At 35.6% G+C, this 24,575-nt stretch overlaps 1 protein-coding gene across 2 annotated transcripts in view; it reads right to left on the bottom strand.

Moving 5' to 3' along the window:
* The window catches only part of CWC27 (CWC27 spliceosome associated cyclophilin), a 201,397-nt gene that overhangs the window by 95,495 nt on the left and 81,327 nt on the right, over positions 1-24,575 (bottom strand). Inside the window, exons 11-12 of one of the 2 annotated variants that reach the window (XM_060635678.3) lie at positions 12,170-12,273; positions 888-1,125 (exon numbers count right to left, since the gene is read on the bottom strand). In XM_060635678.3, the coding sequence (XP_060491661.1) occupies positions 1,046-1,125; positions 12,170-12,273 (184 nt within the window). In that variant the 3' untranslated portion in view covers positions 888-1,045. Of the gene's footprint in view, positions 1-887; positions 1,126-12,169; positions 12,274-24,575 lie in introns of those variants that run through there. The other variant, XM_060635677.3, reaches the window with a different exon arrangement.

Here is a 24,575-nt window from a genome sequence, read left to right on the forward strand (position 1 = left end):
AATATTTAAATTTTTTGCCAGTCATTGCAAAATTTCATGTTTAGTCTTTCAAAAGACACTAGTATGACAATAATATGTTCTTTAAAAGACTCTAGGTTTGAAGAAAGACTTTTAGAAACAATTATTCTCACCAAAACCAAAGTAGATTTTAATAGATACCAATTAAAATTTTACAGACTGTATCTACCCAAGGTTGGATCAAATTGAAGAACAGAGTTGTGGAAACAGCACTGGACTGGCAGCCAGAGGACTTAGGAGTTTGCTGTGTGATTTGGGTAAGCCCTTTTATTGGCTGGCCTTTGGCTCTCTATGTATATGATGGAAAGGTAGGGCTGGATGTGCCTTTCAGGACCAAAACTCTGATGACTGCACAGAAGTATTCACTGTAAACAGACCTCACTCAAGATCAAAGTTTCTGATGCTCATGACATTTCTTAAGGCTAGCCCACTTTCACATTTTAAAAATACTGCAGCATGCTTTAAATAAGCATACTGTGAGACCATTAAAAAAATCAATATAAACTACTTTTGTACATCAAAATAGAGTCTTAAGGATTCTTAACATTTTCACATCTTTTCACATTCTGAGAACTTCTTTATTCTCTTTGTCCTTTCTGGCACTTCAAATTCTTTCATGTAGTTTTTAATATAATTTAGGGATTATCTGTTTTTTGCATGAAAAATTATAAATACTTAAAACCTGTATCTGTACCATCTGCCAGGAGTTTATATGAAGAATTTTGAAAATATAGCCGCTCAAAACTGTCAGCATATTGCATTAATCGTTAAAAAAAAAAATCAACCCAATACCACACAGATTAAACTGTCTAAAGTAAGTTTTAATGCAACACATTCACAGGTTTACACTCTAAAGTTGTGAAGAGATTATCTTTTTCAAATTTGATTAAGTGCTGCAAGATGTGGAAGAAACTCAGCACTCAAATGAATTATATGTTTGATGTCATTTTTGGCAAAACCTCATAAAGTGTCACATAAAAGAAAAACATCTTACTTAAAATAAGGTCTTGACAGCAGTCTGGAATAGTTAACAACTCCACTCCCAAATGAGAATGCTGGTTATAATCAAAATTTTAATGACGATATTAGTTCTCCCCTTGAGACAATCTAAATATCAAAACAAAACAAAACAAAAAATAACGTGCATGCATCCACACACCCCTCACGTCTTCCTTTTTTTTTTTTTTTTTTTTAATTTTTTGTTTTCAACGTTTTTTATTTATTTTTGGGACAGAGAGAGACAGAGCATGAACGGGGGAGGGGCAGAGAGAGAGGGAGACACAGAATCGGAAACAGGCTCCAGGCTCCGAGCCATCAGCCCAGAGCCTGACGCGGGGCTCGAACTCACGGACCGCGAGATCGTGACCTGGCTGAAGTCGGACGCTTAACCGACTGCGCCACCCAGGCGCCCCACGTCTTCCTTTTTAAAGGGGGAAAATTTGTAATTATTTTAGTTCATGATCTCAATATTGAGTATAATGTTTCCTTGCACATTATGAGGTTTCCACTACGAGGCAATGTCAATCAGTATGTTTTTGTTGTTCAGTATTAATTCATGAGAGGTATAATGCCCATCAGCAATGGAAGTGGAGTCCCTGGGTGTCAGTGCCCTCACATCTTCTAAACCCTAGAGCTGAAAATGGTGGGAACTTTTTACCTTTCAACTACATTTATAGTCTTTACATCTATCGTCCTCTATATCCTACTCTCTGATATGAGAAAATTAAAAGGAAGAACACCCCTAAAATCAAGTTTTCCATTTAAGAGTTATCAGTCAATTTCACTTGGAAAGTTTTTTAAAAAGCATATTACAAACAAGATTATATTAAAAACAACTATGGAAAACATGATGCCACATGTACACGTGTTTCTGGCATGAAAATAAAAAAAGTCCAGAAAAACAAATATTACACAGTTAACCATGGTTGTCTTTGGCAGAAGTATCATGGGTGATCTTTTTTATCCTTTATGCTTTTCTACATTTCTGATATTTTTGCAAAGGATATGTTACTTATATAAACGGAAGAAATAATATAGCTTTTTAAAAAATTGACAGTTATGGCCAAAGATTAATACTTACTATCAATTAACCTATTTTTACTGGATTAGGAATGGCATCAATATTAGTAACAGGAAGATAAAGTGCAGTTACTAAAAATATAGTTAAAGGCTCTTGTCAAGCTTCCTATATTGGAATTACATCTACCAGCAGGCAGAAGTAATGTTCATTTAAAAACTATTTTTTTAAGTTGATTTATTTATTTTGAGAGAGAGAGAGTGTGTGAGCAGAGGAGGGGCAGAAAGGGGGGGGGGGGAGAGAGAGAGAGAATTGTAAGCAAGCTCTGTGCAGTCAGCACAGAACCCGATACGGGGCTCGAACGCATGAACCGTGATGTTATGACCTGAGCCAAAACCAACAGTTGGACGCTTAACTGACTGAGCCACCCAGGTGCCCCAATAGGACAACCCAATTTTTTTCCCCAGTGAGCACTATGCCCAATGTGGGGCTTGAACTCATGACCCCGAGGATCAAGAGTCATATGCTCTACAGATGAGACAGCCAGGTGCTCCTCTCATTTAAAAACTATTTTAAGGGGCACCTGGCTGGTTCAGTCAGTAGGCATGTGAGTCTCCATCTGAGGGTTGTAAGTTTGAGCCCTATGTTGGGTGTAGAGATTACTTAAAAACAAAATCATTAAAACCCCCGCTCGTGGGCTATCTCTCTCTCTCTCTCAAATAAAAAACAAAATAAAATAATTTTAAAAATTTTTAACAAAAAAAACAAGAACAAAAACTATTTTAAGACAGTGAAGGACTGCAAAGAGATAGGCCTGACACAGTGGTTTATAAAAACAGCAGCCAATGAGTCCTAAATAACCATTAGGAAGACTGGTTAAAGTCTATTTTTCATTGCACATAAACATTAAATGTGCCCATAATGTATGATTCTCAAAGTAAGGCTCAACAAGATTTGCTAATGACAGCTAGTGAGAAAGTCTGAGATGGACTGTCCAAAAAAGAACAAAGTACTTTATGGACTCTCAAATTAGAGATGATCATCTCTTATTCACTCTACCAAAAGATTAAATTCTTGGTCTAAATGTGAGGGTATGTACATCTTTACATTTACTATATACCTTTAAAAATCTTTACTATTTTTTTTTAGAAATTATATTAATGAAAGACATATTATTAAAAATATAGCATGCTTTCTGGCCCATGAAGGTAGTGGCATGTATTTAATACAATTTTATTTGAGAGACTGACTATCCTTGCTACAGAGGGAGTTTCATTTTTTTAGGACTTCTAAGAAATGAAGTATTCGACATAACTAAATATTTCAGAAAAGAGAATCTTATCTCTAATTGATTAAAATGATAATTTTATTTTTTTACCAATTAGGTTGGAATCATTACCCAATCTCTGTCTTACTAAACAATAAGTACCATCTAAACTTTTCTTAATTGAATGACCATCAATAATTTTAATACTGACATGCTCTCAAAGTATAACGAAATACTATTAATAGCAAATCCATAATATTCCATTACTATTAGTTCTTGTGCTTTCTTACTTGCTGTCAAGTGGTCAGCTATCACTTGCAACTGCCAGAAAGAATGTTCCTAGCTGTGCCTTTCTCTCTCACTTTTTTTTTTTTTGTTTGTTTAAGTCCAATAAAATAGTGGGCTAGCAAGACACAGGCCAGCCCCTACCCTGGCTTTTCTTTTGCTTGTTTGCTTGCTTGCTTACTCATTCATTCATTCATTCATTCATTCATTTATTCATTCATTCATTCATTTAATTCTTGAGGTTATACTTCATATACCATAAAATTTCCACCTTTGTTAGTGCCATGTACAAAGTAAGAATAAGTAGAATATTACTGATGGCTGGCCTGAGAGGCTTTCTATGGGTCAACTGCAAATATACTTTTACTCTTCTGTGTAAGTAACATTAAAAGTTGCACGCAGGGGATGCCTGGGTGGCTCAGTAGGTTTCAGTGTTAGACTCCTAATTTCGGCTCAGGTCATGATCTCATGTTTGTGAGTTTGAGCCCCACATCAGGCTCCATGCTGACATTGCAGAGCCTGCTTGGGACTCTCTCTCTCTCTCTCTCTCTCTCTCTCTTTCTCTCTTTCTCTCTCTCTTTCTCTCTGCCCCTCCCCTGCTTGTTCTCTCTCTTTAAGTAAATAAATAAACTTAAAAAAAAACAGAAGCACACAGATTAAGAGTAGACTGTGGGAAAAATAGGTCTGATACTTCTAGCCTCCAAGAAAAGAATGATGATTCAAGTACCTGAAGTAAGTTAACTGCTTTGGAAAAAAGTACCAGTTTGCTTAGGGAGAGGAATGGATTCTGCATGGCATTAGGCACAACACAGAGCTAACATTCCAAAAGCATTTCTGATTTTTATAAAAACCAAGGTTAAGCTAGTTTAACATTCTGTGTTAGATAGATGAAAAGTAGTCAAAAACTATATACTTTTACAACCTATCAAGCCTGAGGGGCCCTAGTCGGACTTAATGCAGTGTTAAAAAGAGAGTCTGACAAAACTTAAAATGGCTCAGTGCAATTTGAGAGGTACAAAACACCCCAGGGATGTGTTCATGAAGAGGCTTTAAAATTCTTTCTTGATTTACAAGCTCAGATTGCCCTTCTTCCTCTAATTTCTGGCACCAGTCAGAAAACAGGTATTGTGTGCTTAGAACTTTGAAAAGAGGATCTGATACCTTATCTCTCAAAAAGTGATTTGAGAATATGTCCTAACCTGTATCTCTATGTGATTGTTTTCAGTTTGGTACTAGTTTTGATATGATAAAACTTAAAGAAACCTGGAAAAGACTTAGAGACATAATTTCATGAAAAGGATTATACAGTTTATTAAAGAACCTGACGGAGCCAACAGAGGAAAGCGACCCTATCTCCAATTAACTATCAATCTTATTCAAAATTGATACAAAACCCCTATGCATAGGCTTGGATGACTCACAGTGGGACTTTAGAGAAACTCCCAGGCTGTAAACAGGATTGTCCTGCAGTACATCTCTTCTGACATTGCTGATGTCTAAAGTCAAATACTACATTCCTTGTTTACCTAACTTGGGGTGTTAGAACCTACTGCAAATTCCGTATTCAACTGAGAATATGATTTAACTATTTTGAATTTTAGAGTCAAATTTCACACTATCAAAACAATTCGAATTATACACTAAAATAATGGTTTTATTCCTCGATGTTCTGTTTCTTTCATTTAGTGAAACCCTTTATACATTATCTGAAGCCTTTAAATATATATAGATGGCAAGTTAATGGTAAAAATTATGAGTTATATTTATGTAATGCTGTTCTTATAATATTGAGGTATAATTATACGTTCTCTGACAATATCCTTGTGACATAAGGAATAGCAGGCTTTGAGCTTTTTTTCTGGGAAGACTGAAGAGACAATGGATGGTCCTATATACATTTTTAATACATAGAGAAGCTTTGTTTTACATTGGTTTAAAACAGATTAATAGGTTGGCTCAATTGTAAGTGTATATTTTCTTACTAGAGCAGAGATGTTAAGAGATTTGGGGGCTATAGATCAATATTCTTGGGGGGACAGCTTTGTTGGGGGCATAATTGGCGTATAAAAGAGCTGCACTTGTTGGACATACACACTTTGATGGTTTTGGACATGTGCCTATACCCATGGCACTATCACCACAATTAGGTAACATCAAACAGCAATACATTCAGGATTGTTCAATTGTATGGGGCCTAAAGTATTTACTGATGTAAAGGCAACAAAAGTATTTTATCTTCTGCCATAATGTAATTGAAGGAGTTAATAAGAAGTAAATACTTAATAGTAAAACATTATAAAAACACGAATAGCAGATTTTATCTTTAACTTATATAAAGAGAAATAGATGGGTCTTGATTTTACAGTAACTTGCCGAAGGTGACAGAAGAGACTTAGAAGTACAACCATAGTTAGAATATAAATTCCTGTTTGTCTTATACCAATCTGGCTAAGGATCCAGTCCAAGAAATTGGGTAAAGATTATCAAACCAAAGGAATATTACTCTCTGATTAAAGATTTCCTAAGATGACAAAAGCCCAATAAAGTATCACATCTATTAGAACACCTGGCTAAATGCTAAATAGGATGCCTCCATTCACACAAGAAGGCCAGAATGGGGTAGATTAATGCACAAGCATTAGAACACAAAGCTTTTTTGTTCTGATGTTTTTTTTCACCAAGTGCTTTTAATCTGAGGATAATACACTAAATTCTAAAATGAAGTGGCAATAGTAAACAAGTGTTAGACTCGCCAGATAAATTCAGAAAATCAGGAAATAATACTACTGGATGTTTTACTTAAGAATGTAGTCAAGCTGGGGCGCCTGGGTGGCTCAGTCAGTTAAGCGTCCAACTTCGGCTCAGGTCATGATCTCGTGATCCATGAGTTTGAGCCCCATGTCAGGCTCTGTGCTGACAGCTCAGAGCCTGGAGCCTGTTTCAGATTCTGTGTCTCCCTCTCTCTCTGACCCTCCCCCGTTCATGCTCTCTCTCTGTCTCAAAAATAAATAAACGTTAAAAAAAAAAAGAATATAGTCAAGCTCACACTTAAAACCTTTTTAACAAAGAATAGGATTATAGAAATGTAACTTAGAAAGCATATGAAAGAAATATTTATTTTGAAATTTTGATTTATGTTGTATTTATATATAGCTATATTGATTACAGGCTTTAACTGCAACTAACACAGTATTAAAATTCAAAATTTCCAGGGGCACCTGGGTGGCTCAGTCGGTTAAGCGGCTGACTTCGGCCCAGGTCATGATCTCGCGGTCCGTGAGTTTGAGCCCCGCGTCGGGCTCTGTGCTGACAGCTCAGAGCCTGGAGCCTGTTTCAGATTCTGTGTCTCCCTCTCTCTGACCCTCCCCTGTTCATGCTTTGTCTCTGTCTCAAAAATAAATAAACGCTAAAAAAAAAAAAAAAAAAAAAAAATTCAAAATTTCCATTTGTAGGATTTTGATAGGACAAAATGAAACCAGAAATAGCTATATTTTTCTTCTTAAAATTTAAAATTATTTTTATACACCACTGTACATTTATTAAAGGTCTTCTCATTATTTAATTTACTTCTTACAAGAATCTTGAGGGGTACACAAAACATTTTCTACGTGGATTTACGACAAGAGAATAGAGTCACACAGGCTTAAATAACTTCACTGTTAGTAACTAGACTTAAAAGTTTTAATACTTTCCTGTTTATTTTTTGATAAGATATAATATTCTAAAGTATTCTTCTAACCTTTAGTGTTACATATAACAAGCACTTAATATTACTATCAAAAATTACTATTAAAAATAACAAAATTGGAGCTCCTGGCTGGCTCAGTCAGTTCAGCATCTGACTGTTGCTTTTGGCTCAGGTCATGATCTGATGGCTCCTGAGTTTGAGCCCAGTGCACCAGTCTCTGTGCTGCTGGTGTGAAGGCTGCCTGGGATTCTTTCTCTTTCTCTCTCTCTCTCTGCCCCTCCCTCACTTGTGCGTGCATGAGCTCTCTCTCTCTCTCTCTCTCTCTCTGTGTCTCTCTCAGAAAATAAATAAAAAACTTAAAAAAAACACCAAAATTAATGTATTTTTAGACTCTCTAAATTAGCAGATGTGGTACATGCATCCAGATGTAAATTTGTTTGGAAGATAGGTCTATATTACACAATAGTTTATACATCAAAATATTCAAAATACTTTTTAATAATGGATTATCTACTTCTAAGTTTGTTGGCAAATTAAATTTCTAGATATAGCATATAATATTCAAAAGACCAAACCATCCAGAGTTGCCATAATACTCAGATAATTTAGTCTTGGATTAAAATAAAGTGTCTTATAAAAGCCAGATACGCAGGGGCTTTTATAATTCAGGGGCATTATACGCACGGATGTGTGGGTGGCTCAGTTAAGCGTCTGACTCTTAATCTTGGTTCAGGTCATGATCTCACGGTTCATGAGGTCAAGCCCCATTTTAGGCTCTGTGCTGATAGTGAGGAGTCTGCTTAGGATTCTGTCTCTTCCTCTCTCGGCCTCTCCCCTGCTCATTCTCTCTCTTTCTCTCAAAATAAAATAAACTTAAAAAAAAAAAAAAAAAAAAGCCAGATATGCAGCCATATAGCCCAATCAAGAAATCTTTCTTGAATTGGTTCAGACGATGTATGAAGTTATAGAGCCAAGGTTAAATATCACTTTCAACTTCTTTTCATGTGATGATCTTACTATGAAAATGCTTATGAGAACTTTTCGATCTGTTCCCAGAGTTTATATAGTTCTAACCATGGAATATCTTTCACCTGGGAAGATAGGCTAAGTTCTGACATATATTCAGGGAGGCTTAAAATTCACAAATCTTCCATAATAAATTAAAAGAATTTTTTTTATGTTTAATTTACTTTTGAGAAAGAGAGAGCACGAGCGAGGAAGGGCAGGGAAGAGACACAGAATTTGAAGCAGGCTCCAAGCTCTGAGCTGTCAGCACAGAGCCTGATGTGGGGCCCGAACCCACGAACCGTGAGGTCATGACCTGAGACAAAATTGGACGCTTAACTGACTGAGCCACCAGGCGCCTCTGTAATAAACATTTTTCTAACATTATACATACTAGTCAATTTAAAAAGATCAAGTAAGTTTAGAGGAAATACAATTCCAAGAAAAAGGTAATTTATAACGCATCACAGATAGGGGCTAAAAGCAAATTTTGTTCAGCATTTTAACAAGATGGTGATAATACAAAATTGCTCCTAATAGCACTCTAAAATTATTAGAATCAAAATAAAAAGACTGACTTAGTGCCTAGATCTTGGTTTCTAAATACAATGGAAAACAAGAATTCCCTGAAGTGGTTGATTCCAGGCCTGGAGAAGGGAAACCACAAGATCAATTTGGGCTTCTAGTGCTAGAAAGTAAAAATGTTCTCAAAGTGGGAGCCAGTTGAAAAGACACAGGATCCAACCTGAAAGAACTACTAATGACCAATTCTGGTACTATCTGAACAACAAAATAAATCATGATAGTTTGGGATTATAACACATAGAATAAAATAAATGTTCACAAGTTCATATTGATATAAATAAGTGAATAATGATATAAATAAGTAATAGAGAAAGAGAGCGAGAGAGACCTCTTTCTTAAAGAATTCCAAGTAATAAAAGTAGTAAGAAAAAGGAAAATAAAAAGTTACCATTAGAACACCACAGTAAATAACTGTTGCCTATAGGCAAGATCCACCAATGGATACTAAAATTAGCGGAGGTAAGCTTGAAAAGAAACAGAATAGTCTCACAGTATCTCCCCCCAAATACTTAAAATCTCAAAGGGAAAGAGTAACTTTAGAGTGTAGCAACTCAACAGACACCACTTTAAATTAGTCATCAAGGCAGTATTACCAGTAAAAAGACAACAGACAACTTTATAATGCACTGGGAAGGACATATCATTTCTGTGGCAATCTTGCCAAAAAAAAAAAAAAAAAAAAAAAAAAAAAAAGCATAACCTTAATCTAATCACAAGACAACATCAGACAAACTCAAATGAGACATTCCCCAAAATATCTAACTAGGACTCCTCAAAGTGTCAAAGACATGAAAGATAAGAAAAAATTGAGGAACTGTCATAGATCAGAGGATACTAAGGAGGAACATGATGACTCAATACAGTATGGAATTTCTGGATGGAAAAACAGAAGAGAAAAACAATGGTAGTGGGAAAATGGGTGAAATTCTTATCAGGTCTGTAGTTAGTTAACAGTCATGTATTAACATCAATTGCTTGTTTTTCACCATTGTACTATGGTTATATAAGACCTTCATGTTAAAGGTATATGGGAATTCTGTATTTGCAACTTATCTGGAAGTCTAAAATTATTTCAAAACAAAGCAATCAAAAATAAATAAAATGACCCATTTTTTGTAGAAGCTAATTTTAAATGATATTCAGATTTAAGGAAACTCCAGGATATTTCTAGAAGATATAAGGAAAATTAAATTGAGAAAAGTAATTCCTAATATAATTCTCTAATTATGGCATAACAAAATGGTTTTATATGGCTTTCTCATCAACAGACTGAAATAAGCTCTAGAAGAAATCTTCTCTTTTGTGTTAAGAAATCATTCTAAGACTCAAACGTTTCTTTAATTGTATTTAATATTTTAAAGGCAGATAAATAATTTAAAACAGCACTACTTATATTTAATATAAGCCTTAACTATAAAGCACTATTGCAGTAATTATCTATTTCCAATTCTCTCACTCTGACTAGATCATGAACTATAAAGGTAAGAACCTCCATCCATTGCCAACTTCATACCCCTAGTCCTGCATGGTTCTTGAGGAATGGGAGTACTAATAATTATTTGCTCAAAAATGAATTAAAATTTAAGTAAAAGATCTTTCTAGTTGAAAGGAATTACTCTCATATATTTAAAATGCTTTTAATTATAAGAAACAATACTCTGAGAAAATTATGTCTAAACTTAAAAAATAGGGGTGCCTGGGTGGCTCAGTCAGTTGAGCGCCCGACTTCAGCTCAGGTCATGATCTCACAGTTCGTGAGTTCGAGCCTTGCGTCGGGCTCTGTGCTGACAGCTCAGAGCCTGGAGCCTGCTTCGGATTCTGCGTCTCCTTCTCTCTCTGCTCCTTCCCCGCTCATGCTCTGTCTCTCTCTGTCTCTCAAAAAAAAAATGAATAAACATTAAAAAAAAAAAATTAAGCTTAAAAATAAAATAACCTTCACTGTATTTCTTTCAAGTCGCAGTATTGCCAATATAGCTTGTTTCTGTTCAGGGTTATACTTTATCTACATGACCTGGTCACACATAAGTTTATCTTTTCTTTTTAATTTTTTTTAATGTTTATTTTTTTGAGAGAGAGACAGAGTGTGAGCAGGGGAGGGGCAGAGAGAGAGGTAGATGAAAATTTCCAAGCAGGCTCTAGGCTCTGAGCTGTCAGCACAGAGCCTGATGTGGGGTTCAAACTCATAAACTGCGAGCTCATGACCTGAGCTGAAGTCGGATGCTTAACCTACTGAGCCACCCAGGTGCCCCTTTCCTTTCTTTTAAATAGAGCTTATAATTTGTGTCATCATGGGGAGTTAATTTTTTAATAGTTTCATTCAAATATATTTTGGTGACTTTGAATTCTTCATTAAGTACCTGCCTTTACTATAACAGTCATTGGGGGATATGGTGCAAATAATCTAAGAACTATGTCCTTTAGATAGTTATGTGGTTATTACCTGTGCTACTTAAAATAAATACTAATGCTGAAGTGCCTGGGTGGCTCAGTTGGTCAAGCATCCAATTCTTGATTTTGGCTCAAATCATGATCTCACAGTTCATGAGATTGAGCCCTGTGTTGGGCTCTATGCTGACATCATGGAGCCTGCTTGGGATTCTCCCTCTCTCCCTCCCTCCCTCTCTCTCTCTCTCTCTCTCTCTCTCTCTCCCTGCCTCTCCCTCTCCCTCTCACCCCTTGCACCTACCCCACTTGTGCTCTCTCTCTCAAAGTAAATAAACTTAAAATAAAGCCCTAATAGCTTCATAAAAATCATAGTAAAATTAAGAATATATTTAACCTATATAAATAGAAGGGTATTATTTTGATTAATTTTTTATCAGCTTTATTGATAGTTTAGATTTTCAGTATCTTAACAAAAACAAACAAAAAACAAGAGTTTATATTTCATACTATTCAAACCAATGCACAAATATTTACACAAGTCCCAAATATAGGGCCTAAATGCTTTTTAAAAATGTTTTAAAGGGTATGCAATATAAGAAATGAACATTCCATTCTTGTGCACTCCTAGACATGTGTTATGGCAACATTTAAGTTTTGCCTGAGGACAAGTCTCTTAGTTTTCATCAAGCTTCTTAGAATACCAGTTATGATCATGTTTGACTGAATTTACTTCGTAGACAAAATCCTAAATGGAAATTTATTTTATTGGCTAACTGTCTAAGTATTAAAAAAAAAAAAAAAAAAAAGCAAAACTTAGAAAGGAGGGAGGAGGGAAAGAGGAGAAAAGGAAGGAAGGGGAGATGGAGGGAAGAGGGTAATGTTGTACAAGTGAAAATAAAAACCTGATAAATATCCTTACCTTCACTTTTTTTTTCTGCTTGTTTTGTTGCATTTTCTACTTTTTTTTGTTTTGCTGCTAACAGTTCCCGCTTTAACTGTCTTGCTTCTTTTCGGAGCTCGTCACTGTAAAGCAAAAACAGTTATATAAAGTACATAATACACGGAATTAAAAAATTGTTTAGCAAAAACAGGCATATTGTTTTTTACATACACTAAATCCCTAAAAAAACACAAAAAAATAATGTAATTCATTTTGTTTCTTACCTATGTATTGTGCTATGGAAACAGAGCTATCGAGTATTTTAGAAGCTGTCATTTTTTAGAATAGCAATATAATATGAATTACCTATAAAATATACTCCCTATCAAGTATGTTAAACAGAAATAGATAAATGATAAATATCCCACTATTCTAATTCACTTGCCAGTTTAGCATTCTAGTTCCAGTTTAATAATTCATGAAGATCCTGAATCAAAACAAAATTTTAATATAAATTCTACTTACTAAACTTGCACATACACAAAAAGATGTGGCTTTAAAACTTGGTGAATTCCTCAACTGGCACCAGTAGCTACCATTTATTAAGCAATTACATGCTAGGTGCGGTGCTAAAATGTTTTTAAACTCAGTTTTTTAAACTCAATTAATTTTTAACCCACTTAATACCATAATTTGGCAAAAAATTTCCTCTTCTGTGAAACCTACAAGGCTGAGGTATTCTGATGATTAGTACAATCATGTATTAAAGGTAAACTGGGATATAAATATTGACTTCACTACAAGTCACTAGGTGGCTAGCTTCTACAAAGCCAGTTTTAGGACATATTCAAATTCATGTGCTTATAAAAAATTAATTACCCATGACATGAACACTTAGGGTCACTAGTGGCCAGTCAAACTTTGAATGTCAGGCATCTACTCTATTTCAGTAAAAGCTAGAGTGGATAACAGACACTCAAAGAACCACTGTAAACCCAAGTAGGCAACAAGTCTAGAAAAGGTCTCCAAAGACACCCAAGCCACAGTTTACCAGGATCTTAAATCTAAATACTTCCATACTGATTCAAACTTTGTGCTTCTTCCTGGTCCCCAAATCTCATACTTTATTTTTCTTTTAAAGCATGTCATATATTAGTTACCAAAGTAATAGGTCGTACAATGTGCACAACTCAATTCTTACTACCTCTTTTCTACATCAAACACAAATGGCTATAATTTGTATCTGCTTGGCCTCCAAGATCCTGAATTCTGAAAATTCCTTCTAATTAAAATCTACTACCTACTTGGGGTGCTTAGGTGGCTTGGTCGGTTAAACGTCCAAATTCAGCTCAGGTCATGATCTCAAATTTCCTGAGTTCGAGCCCCGTGTCAGGCTCTGTGCTGACAGCTCAGAGCCTGGAGCCTGCTTTGGATTCTATGTCTCCCTCTCTCTGTCTGCCCCTTCCCTGCTCTCTCTCTCAAAACAAACAAACAAACAAACATTAAAAAAAATTTTTTTAAATCTACTACCTACTTCCTCAGTTTTTCATTGCTATTGAACCTGTTCTCACTCAATATAATAATGAAAGCCAGCTTCTTCATAGTTCATGATCTGTCAGCCCTATTCTAACCCAACTGGCTCTCTATCCATTCTAGATGATACGGTCAGCTATTTCACTAATGTCCTCACCAGCACCTTTAATTTTCTTGACTTGTTTGTCCTTATGAATATGTGATAATTACCTAGAAGACCTTGTTCACAACATGTTCCTAGAGACAAACCTCCAGAGAATGTTATTTTGTTAGATGTGAGATGTTGCCTGGGAATTTGTCCTTGTAACAAGTTCTGGTTGATTCCAATACGCATTCAGGTTTGGGACCCAGTGCGTTAGGACTGCCATATAGCAATTATCTTCTCTTCTTTACAACTCCAAGCACTCCTACTTTACTAATCCTTTCATTCAGCCAACAAACATACTCAAATTTCCCTGGACTCTGCTCCAATCAAGTGATGATTATCTTTACCACTGGACTCTTGGCCTGAAAGAACAGTTTATATATAGAGTCTACTTTCTCAGCCTCAAACTTCTTAATCTCTTGCAATCTATCCTTCTTATACTCTATTGAAACTGCTTCTGTATCAACCAAATTCAATGGTCTTTTCTCAGTCTTCCTTTTCCTCTTTGGCTTCTCTATCATTCAATATTAACCACTCCTTCCTTCTTGAAATTCTATCCTAATCAGACTATGTACCATTTTAGAGTATTGATTCTCCAATCCTTATTCTAATTACTCTTTCTTTTCTCAATCTATAATTCTTGGTATTTTTCCCATTTCTGTACCTTGTACAATGGCATTTTGTCTAATCTCATAACATTTGTCTAATCTCATAACATCAGATATCACTTTCATATAGGTTATTTCCAAATCTAGATGTTTTGCTCTGAATGTTTGGTCCTGCATTTTTAACTGTTATAAACCTTCCTGTACATTAGTACTGTCCAACAGAAATATAAGGTAAGACACATATGCAATTAAGTATCCTAGCTGCCACATTAAAGAAATAGCAAAAGGAAACAGGTTAAATTAACAACTTGTTTTAACTCATTAACTTAGTATGTCCACAATATTATTATGTCAACATGCAACCAATATAAAAATATTAATACTGTATTTACTTTTTTTTTTTTTGGTACTAAATGTTCTAAATCTGTTGTGTATTTTATACTTACAGCACACCTCAGTTTAAACTAGCCACATTTCAAGGGCCCAGATCTAGATGGATAGTGGAGGCGAGACGCTGCAATGTTCAGACTTGAAGTCATCTCCTCCCTGCCCAAATCTGTTCCTTTTCATGAAATCCCTGTTTGAATGTGGAACTATTTTCCTCCTAATGACCAGACTTTAAACTTCCTCTGGGACTGTTCCCCTGCCCTTTCACTGAATCACTGTCGGAGTATGTCATTTTCCAATCTCTCTCACGTATAATACTCCTCTTGACTCTCAACATCAATGCCCAGTTTAGGCTCTCATTATGTATTTCTCAGATAAATTACTTCCTATTTCTTGAAGTTATATGAGCACAGGGAATAGCAACCACATCTTTACTCCATCCACTAAATACCATCTTTTATTATACTAATTAAAAAAATTTTTAATTTGGTAAGTAATACAGAAATTTAGATGATGTTTTCTGAATACTAAGGTCTTTGAGGGGAAGATTATTTTGAAAGTTGAAGAGGAAATGCTGCATGATGGCTAAACAAACTAGTTATGAGAGTCATTTGAAGTATGCGAAGAATGAGGCAATGACAGTATATACTGTTGCAGAGGTAGTAATGCACAGTTATTGAAAGGATTAACTTTGAATTCAGAAAGTCTTGATTTAAAAGCTAACTCTAACACTTATTATCTGAGTGGCCTCAAAACAATTATTTAACTTCTGTGAGACTCAGTTTCCTCAACTATGAAATGGGGGTAAGATATTTAAAATATTGGACAGACAATACATGTTCAACAAATAGTAGCTATTATTATTTAGATCATGTTAAAATAGCATTACAGTTAAGGGTTGTTTGCGATGTAGGAATATTTCTTTATTATGTTATTTACTACAAATAAATGCTACCTCTACTACATATGGAGATCAACTCTTCATAATTTTTATAAAGGGCAATGAATGCATAATGCCAGCTTCTAAAAATCTATCCTTAAATAGTCAAAGACTTAGATGCACTGTTTAAGTAGCCATAATAACAGCTAGTGGCACCACGGTGGCTCAGTTAGTTAAGTGTCCAACTTCGGCTCAGGTCATGATCTCACAGTTTGTGAGTTCGAGCCCTACGTCAGGTTCTATGCTGACAGCTCAGAGCCTGGAACCTGCTTTGGATTCTGTGTCTCCCTGTCTCTCTGCCCCTCCCTTGATCGTGCTCTGTCTCTCTCTCTGTCTCTCAAAAATAAACATTTAAAAATTTTTTTAAAAACTTCAATAACATATAAAGTGAATAATGAATAAAAACTAAAAAAAGACAAAGTAAGATAGAGAAGGGAAGTTCTATAAGATTATTAAAAATTGGTTCATTATACTAAATTTTTCAAGTGATTCAGAATTTACAACATTGTTAAAATCTTTCAGACTATTCAAATAACACTATCTGTTGGTACTTGAGGAATCCATAACTCTTAGAATGAAGTGCAAGTTTTTAAACTAGTCTTTAGGTCACAGTCTGTATATTGTCTAGAATATAATCTTATCCATTGGTGCTAGAATATCTTTAAACTGTTAAAATGAGAACAAAAGTTGTAAGCCTGGAGTTTATGTCACCTGAACACTGCTAAACTATGGGCTTGCTTTAGAGTCCAGGCAGTATCTTTATGCCTTCAGAGCCTAGTTTCTGCTTGTATGGTAAAACAAATGGCTTCTGTAAGCTACTATTAACTCTGAGCTAATTGACTTTTTTCTCTAATAGGTATGTTTCTAATCTGAATTCATTTGAATTTTAATATGGTTTATATTTTATGGTTTATATTATATTTTATTTTTGATAGGGAAAGAGTGTGACTGGGGGGAGGACAGAGAGAGAGAGGGACAGAGGATCCAAAACAGGCTCTGCACCGACAGCAGGGAGTCCAATGTGGGGCTTGAACTCATGAACTGTGAGACCATGACCTGAAGTGAAGTCAGATGCTCAACTGACTGAGCCACCCAGGTGCCCTGGAAAAGAGAATGTCTTTAAAACAAATCATCCCAATAAAATACAGCAGCCTAGAAATTATAGTAGCCTTTGTATATTTAGTAATAGCAAAGAAAGTACTAATTTCTTCGACAATTTCTGGAGCATCTAATATTTGTACGGTACCATTCTGAGTGATGGCACAGAAATCAAAGTGAATAAGAAGGGAAAGGAACCTAGTTAGCCAGATTCTTTAAACCAGTCACCTCCCTAGTTACCACTTAATCTCCTCAAGAACCTGTGATATAGGCATTTTACAGAAAGAAGTCTGAGGCTTGTGGAGATTAAATACTTAGCCTGAAGTCACACAGTCTATCAGTCACTGATAGAGGTAAAAACTAAAAATGGGATTGTCCATATTCTTTACATTATGGTACACTAATACCTTGAGGAAATCTCCAAGGAGCCTAAATTCCAATGAGGGACATAAATCTCGTACATGAATAAATAATAACAGTACATAGTTGTTTGTTTTTTCTTTTAATATTTATTTCTGAGACAGAGAGAGACAGAGCATGAGCGGGGGAGGGGCAGAGAGAGAGAGAGAGAGGGAGACACAGAATCCGAAGCAGGCTCCAGGCTCTGAACTGTCAGCACAGAGCCCGAGGCAGGGCTCGAACTCACAAATCGTGAGATCATGACCTGAGCTGAAGTCGGATGCTTAACCAACTGAGCCACCCAGGCTCACCCAGTTAACATGGTTAATTGCCATGACAAAGAAATGACTGAAGCATTTTTCAACTCAGAGAGGGAAACATTACAGCAGGCTAAATAAGGGATGGCTTCACAGAGGAGGCATCTGATTTGGGCCCAGAGAGATGAATAGGAGTTACCCATGTGGAGGTACAGTGAAGAGGCAGGTACTTAAGTAGTGTGTTTAAATGAAAACAGGGAGGTGGTGAAACACAGGGTGTATGCTAAAACATTAGGCTATAGAATAAATGATTTAAGGGGCTGGGGGCTAGTAACAAAAGATAGGGCTAGGAAGAGAATCTGCGACAGTCTAAATGCCAAGCATTCATGAGTGACCAGATGGGAATATTTTCCTTGAGTTTCTCTACAGCTTTGAGCTTCCTTTTTTTTCTTTTTTTTTTTTTTTATAACCAATTTCTCAACTGTTCTTGTTGCTTCACTTTACCTGCTTTCCACCTATTTTAATACTTTACTAGTAACCATGCACTACTAAACTGCTGTCTTAGAAAAAGTAACTTATGACCTCCTAATAAAAAATTTCCACAGCTTCCCATTGGATGCTAACTTAGACCTTCAGTAGAATCTCACTTTGTTGACCACCTTACCTCTGACCTTTTGGAATCTCAGACATAGTGTCATGCCAGATCTCCTCCTACCTTACTAATATTCTGTCTCTATTTCCACTGGCTTTTACTCTTCCACGTCCTGCTTCTCAAATGTAGGGGCTTCTCAGTAGCTTAGTCTCAACCCTCTTTCTTTTTCTCTTTTCTTTAGAAATCTCATCCACATTCAGGACTTCAATACCATCTATCTTAATGCATTCAGTGCATAAAATCAAGATTGTTAGCCTGATGCTTTTTACATATTTCCACTTTCAAGCTTAAATCGTATTTCTAACTGCCAGATGGATACTTGCATTTGATATTCCACAAATACATCAGATTTACCATTTTAAAAGTCAGACTGATCATTTTGGTTTCTCAAAAAACACCACCTTATTTCTGTCTTTCCTGTTTTTGAGCCACCAAAATGCTGGTTGTCAGGCCTACCTGCTAGTATTTCTCCTGTATCTTCTAAGCTGATTAGTAGTCACATCCTTCTTTTACAAAGTCTCTTCTTTTCTATGGTCAGGGACAGGTGTTTGGATTTTCACAACTGCACTCACAACAGTCCTCCTACCTGGTCTCTGTGCCTCTGGTTTGGCCATTCTTCCATTCATTTAGCACACTTATGCCAAACCTACAATTCTACTCCCCTGATCTTCATAATTCCCTAAATCCTACTGAATTGTGCACTAAGTTTCTTTCTTAAGCATGTGAATCCTCCCAAAAGCTACCTTCAAACTACTATTTCAACCTTATCTCTCACATATCCTCTACAGTTACTCTAAATTTTAGCCAGAAACATACTAGTCAAAATTACATTGGCAAACTTTAAGATTCAGCACATGTACCCCTTTGTTCCTGCTCTTTCCGTGACCTAAAATGGTCTTTCTTCCCTATCTCTGTCTACTCAAATCTTCCTCAGCTTTCAACACTTCATAGAAAAAGTGGACTTGATCACAGCATTGGGGCAAGGTTGTCAACCTCACTGAGCCTTGGTTTTCTCTCATCTATAAATTGTGGCTATATTCAGCATATGTATTATAACAAGACTAGTGCAAAGATTAAAGATGAGCACGAGTAAAAGCACTATCAGCTGCTTAGAAGGCAGGGTTTTTTAATGACAAAATAATCCAAAAAACTCATAACTATCAAATTACATAAGCAATTTAAATAATTAAATAATCAATAATTTTAAGTAAAATTTGATGGTAAAATGATACTAAGTGCTATGCTATTAAAGGTATCTACTCTAATGTGATTGATGGGTTTTTTTCTTTTTATTTTTTTAAAGTTTATTTATATTTTGAGAGAGAGAGAGAGAGAGAGAGAGAGAGAGAGAGAGAGAGAACGCACACACAAGCAAGCAGGGGAGGGACAGAGAGAGAAGCCCAAGCAGGCTCCACACTGGCAATGCAGAGCCAGACGTAGGGCTTGAACCCATGAACTGTGAGATCACGACCTGAGCCAAAACCAAGAGTCAGACACTTACCCCAGGTGCCCAGGTTTGTTCTTTTTAAAACTAATGTCCATTCCAAAGAGTAAATAAAAAAACACTTCAGTAAAAACAGAGACATGTTTATCAGAAGACCTAGACCCAACATCATTATATGGCCACAAGAAAGCATCCTTCTTTGCCTCACTTTTATCATCACCCAGTACATTCTGAGAAAGGTGTAAATTCATATTTCTGAAGTGCATAGTCGTAATTATAGTATAAGTGTAAAAAATGATAATATTATACAGATAGTCTTGTTTCAACTTCTTTGTATTAAGGATCTTGACACCCATTATTTAAGGAAATAGTGAGATGCCAAACAGTCATCTTTGTCATAGATACAAAAAGTTGAAGTATAGAGACACTAAGAGATTTTTTTCAATATTGCCCAAGTCAGTAATGGAACTGTAAACATGACACAGGCTTCTGATTCCTTATGTGGGATCTCACTTAGTTTGCTAACTATTCACTGGGTGAAAAGTACATTTAGATTGAATACCTTATTTTTTGGCCAAACATTTTTTTTTATACAACAGAAGACACTATGAATAAGTAACTACACAGGAAAGTTTTTATAACTATAGTATGCTTAAATTTTTATCAGACTGCTGATATTACTTTATATAAGTAGTTAAAAATCTTTCATTTTTATTTTATTTATTTTTTTAATGTTTATTTATTTTTGAGAGAGAGACAGAGACAGAGAGACAGAGAGAGACAGACAGAAGCAGAGAGAGGGAGACACAGAATCTGTAGCAGGCTCCAGGCTCTGAGCTGTCAGCACGGAGCCCGATGTGGGGCTCGAACTCACAAACCGCAAGATTATGACCTGAGTCAAAGTCAGACGCTTAACTGACTGAGCCCCCCAGGGGCCCCGAAAATCTTGCTTTTTTAAAATTGTGCAGCTTTTAAACTTGAGATTGAAGATTTAAAATGGCAAAGAACAATTATCTTGCATAATTTTCAGTCAGTTTTTATTTTTTCCCAGATGCTTTTCTCATTTTCTCCAGTTTCCAGGAAGGTGCCTTAGGAAAATTTTGAATTATATCTGTTCTTTTTTCTTATGGCATGAGAAATATTATCTTAATATTAGGGTGATGAACTCAAACACTGACCTTTTCTAACATTCACCTTCAAAAAAAAAAAAAAGGTAAGGTTATTAAGACCTGTTTGACATGCTTTTGAAAAGAACTTTAGTCTACAAAAATGAAGTGGACAGTAAATGAATTTGTTTAGAGACCTTATTAAGCAAGCTGACAGCTAAACATATGTCCACTACAGATGACTGTTTCTTGGACCAGACATGTAGTACTTGCAGTTAGCTTAAGCCTGCTATTTCCCAACATCTGATAAGAATTCATAACACATGGAAATGATTGCAAAGCAAACAGTACACCCTTCATGGTTTTTAGCCTGCTGCTTTAATCACAAAGATACTGAATCTGTTTGTAATGAAACAACAGCTTGGCTGTTGATGAAATCATAAAATAGCCATAATAGAAGCCTGTCACAGGTATTAAAACTATAAGTGTATGGCGTGAGTTTTACATTTATGGTATCATCAGCAGGAACAGGGATGGAGGTTTACCATGTATCGGAATGTATACTATGTTGTAGTTTATACATGAATTTTGAAAATATATAGATATATCCAGGAAATATCTAACCAAATTAAATAAGGGAAACTTGTTGTATCTTTAAAGCTCTGCTTTACCTATTACTAGCAGGATGGCCTTAGACAACTAAGTTAAGCAATCTAAGTCTCAGTTTCTGCATCTCAAAAGGTGAAAAGCAGTAAGGTTGTAAGAAATGATACAATTCCATGGAAATTGCTTACCATACTTAACATGACGCTGGGCCTAGAGTGTGTACTCAACATTGGTTTGCTTCTATTATTATTTATCTCACCCCCGCCACCGACACTATTTCTACTTTTACTATTTACAGAATCAATTACCGACAAAATGAGACCTCAGGCTAACTAAAGAGATTAAAACGGCATATCCTTTTCTCAAGAATGCACAGATTTCAAAAACTTACTGATAAGTTTTTATGTCTGATGCACTGTTTGGATTAAATACCATATGCTACAAAAATGAAAAATGTAGCAGTTTCAAAACACTAAAAATTACAAAACTCACATATCTTAATTCTGGTCACTGAACACTTGGAACTGAATTGCTTATTTTCTTTCATTGTAATCTAGTTGAGAAGGTAAAGAATAAACAAGTCAACTTAGAAACGGATATACACTTACAAGTTCTATGAGGGAGGCTAATGGAGAACCTGCCGTATTTCAGCCTAAGTGATCTTAGAAGATATCTATCAAAAGACAGGTTTGGGGTGCCTAACTGGCTCAGTCAGTTATGCATCTGACTTTTGATTTCGGCTCAGGTCATGATCTTGTACTCTGTGGGTCCAAGCCCTGCATCAGGCTCTTTGCTGGCAGTGTGGAGCTTGCTTGGGATTCTCTCTCTCTCTCCCTCTCTCTCTGCCCCTCCCCTACTCACACACTCTCTCTCTTTCTCATAATAAATAAATAAATAAATAAATAAATAAATATTTAAAAAAAGATAAGGTTTAATCTGAGAGATAATGTTCTACATGTCCTTCATAATCTGTTGGACCAATACGTAGGAATAGAAAGACTCCAATTTGGAAAAAAGGAGGAGTCTAAATGCACCTGCACATAGCCTTAAGACTTAAAATTTTACTCATTTCATATGAAGGATCACATTTATTTCTACATAAAAAGTTTAGACATCTGATGTAGGTTGCCATTAATCTTTGTAAGATCTCTCTCAAATTTTAGAAAATTTTGTTCTTTTCCAAATCAGACTAAACAATGAATCCTGCACAAAATGATAAAATGTCCGCACTGGTAGGTGATATTGTTATTCTGTCTAAACACCATGTAAGAAGTTCAGAATCAAACATGTTATTTTATAGCGAGACCTTGGCTTAGCCAATATTTCATAGAAGTGGAGTAAATTTGTTGTGGCAGAAATTCGATCTTTAGCCATATGTCTATTCCCCACTCCAACTTTACGAATGATATTAACTGAATATGAAAAACATGAGATTTCCATTTCCAGTAAGGCTTCATACAAGGTAATCTGAAAATTCTCTTGCAATCAAATACCAAGAAGAGCTGAATAAAGTACATTTAAAAAATGTAATAAATGCATAACTTAGCTCTTTAAATATATAGCTTAGCTCACTAAAAACCAAGGGGTTGAAAAACAAGGAGAGGACTGAGAACTAGAGCAAGAGGCATTGCACTTGTTACTGGGCCACTGAGTTAAGTGGTCTCAGTAATCTAGGATTGGGTTTTAACTTGGGGCTTTAATCATGAGGACTGAAGTAGTACTCCTACACATAAATCTAAGGATTCTCTACTCATTGGAAAGGTGGAAATAAACACATCTACTAAAAAAGCACAAGAAGACTATAAAACAGGTTGTCTGTCTCAGGTCCATGCAGGTAAGCAGGCTCTCAAACTAATGAATATTCTCAAAACATCTCAGGAGTATTTTTAATTAAAATTAACAGTGATCTATAGTACTTTAATGGGCCTGTTGGAACAAAAGGCAAATCTTCTCCGAAGGAAGAAATCCTCAATCATATTTCAAAGAACACTCAAGAGTTCTTAAAAAAAACAAACAACCTCCCAATAAAAAGACTTCACAATATCATTAATATATATATATAAAAAAAAAAACGGCATTGTGAGTGAGAATCAGAGGAACAACAAATAACAGAACCTGACTCTCAAAATTTCAGACTGCAAAAATAAAACAAGTATGTTTATTATATGGAGAGAATAAAAAATTGAATACAAAATCCACATCCATGACTGGAAAAAGAATCAAAACAACTTTCAGAAGGGATGAATAGCTAAAATTAAACTCAATGAACTATTGAATAGCTGAATAAAAGAGATTGAGTGAATTAGATATATCTGAAAACGCACATAACACAAGATGGAAAACACAGAGGAAAAAAAAATCAACAACTGTGGGCGGTTAGAAGAAATGGGAGACAAAGTGAGAAGGTCCATTACAGGTGGAATTGCAGAAAGAGAAAATAGAAACTGAAATTGAGATAATGTCTGAGAATTTTCCAAAACTGATGAAAAATGTTAGTCTTTACGTTCAGGAAGCTCAATGAATTCAAGCAAGATAAATAAAAAGCAAATCCAAATGCTGACATATCATAGTCAAAATGCGGAACACCACAAATTAATCTAAAACAACTAGCATAATTAAGGATAAATCATTTAAAATTAAATACACCTTTTTCTTTGACAGAGAAAGTAGCCTGACATATTGTGAGAATAAAGCAGTTATACACTCATGCAGCATAAGGCAAGAATGATATCTTTCATTGTTGTCATTAAAGCAAAGAACAAATAATGGCTGGGTGCTTAAGCAAAAATGATTATGGATTAGTCCTAACTAGCTTAACTCTTTCAAGAATGTGAAAAAACAGGTCAAAGTTAAGGTTGGGATATATTTCTACCAACACACAACCAGGTTCTTACCCATTTTCTGGCCTATAATGCTGTCTTGGGTATAAAGCAGAGGACAAAACAATTATAGGTGTAGGATATAGGGATGGATCCAGGGGGTAGCAGGAGTACTAGCAGCAGCAAGAATATAAAGACAGAGGGACATTTAGCTGACAGCACAACATGAGTCAACACCATGATGTGACTGCCAAAAAAGTGTGCATGATCATAGGTCTGATTAAAAGAAGTACACTATTCCCAATATTCATGTTACACTTTTTGCAGTTGTTCCACAGCCCTTGGTATTGTTTTGTTTCGTTCAGTCTTTATTCTCCCAGCTTTTTGGTTTACAGAGATTCTACTAATAAATATCCTCTAGCTCAGAGATTCTTTCCTCTGTGTCCAGTCT

Source organism: Panthera onca, chromosome A1, assembly GCF_046562875.1.
Source record: "Panthera onca isolate mPanOnc1 chromosome A1, mPanOnc1 haplotype 2, whole genome shotgun sequence".
Classification (NCBI taxonomy): Eukaryota; Metazoa; Chordata; class Mammalia; order Carnivora; family Felidae; genus Panthera; species Panthera onca.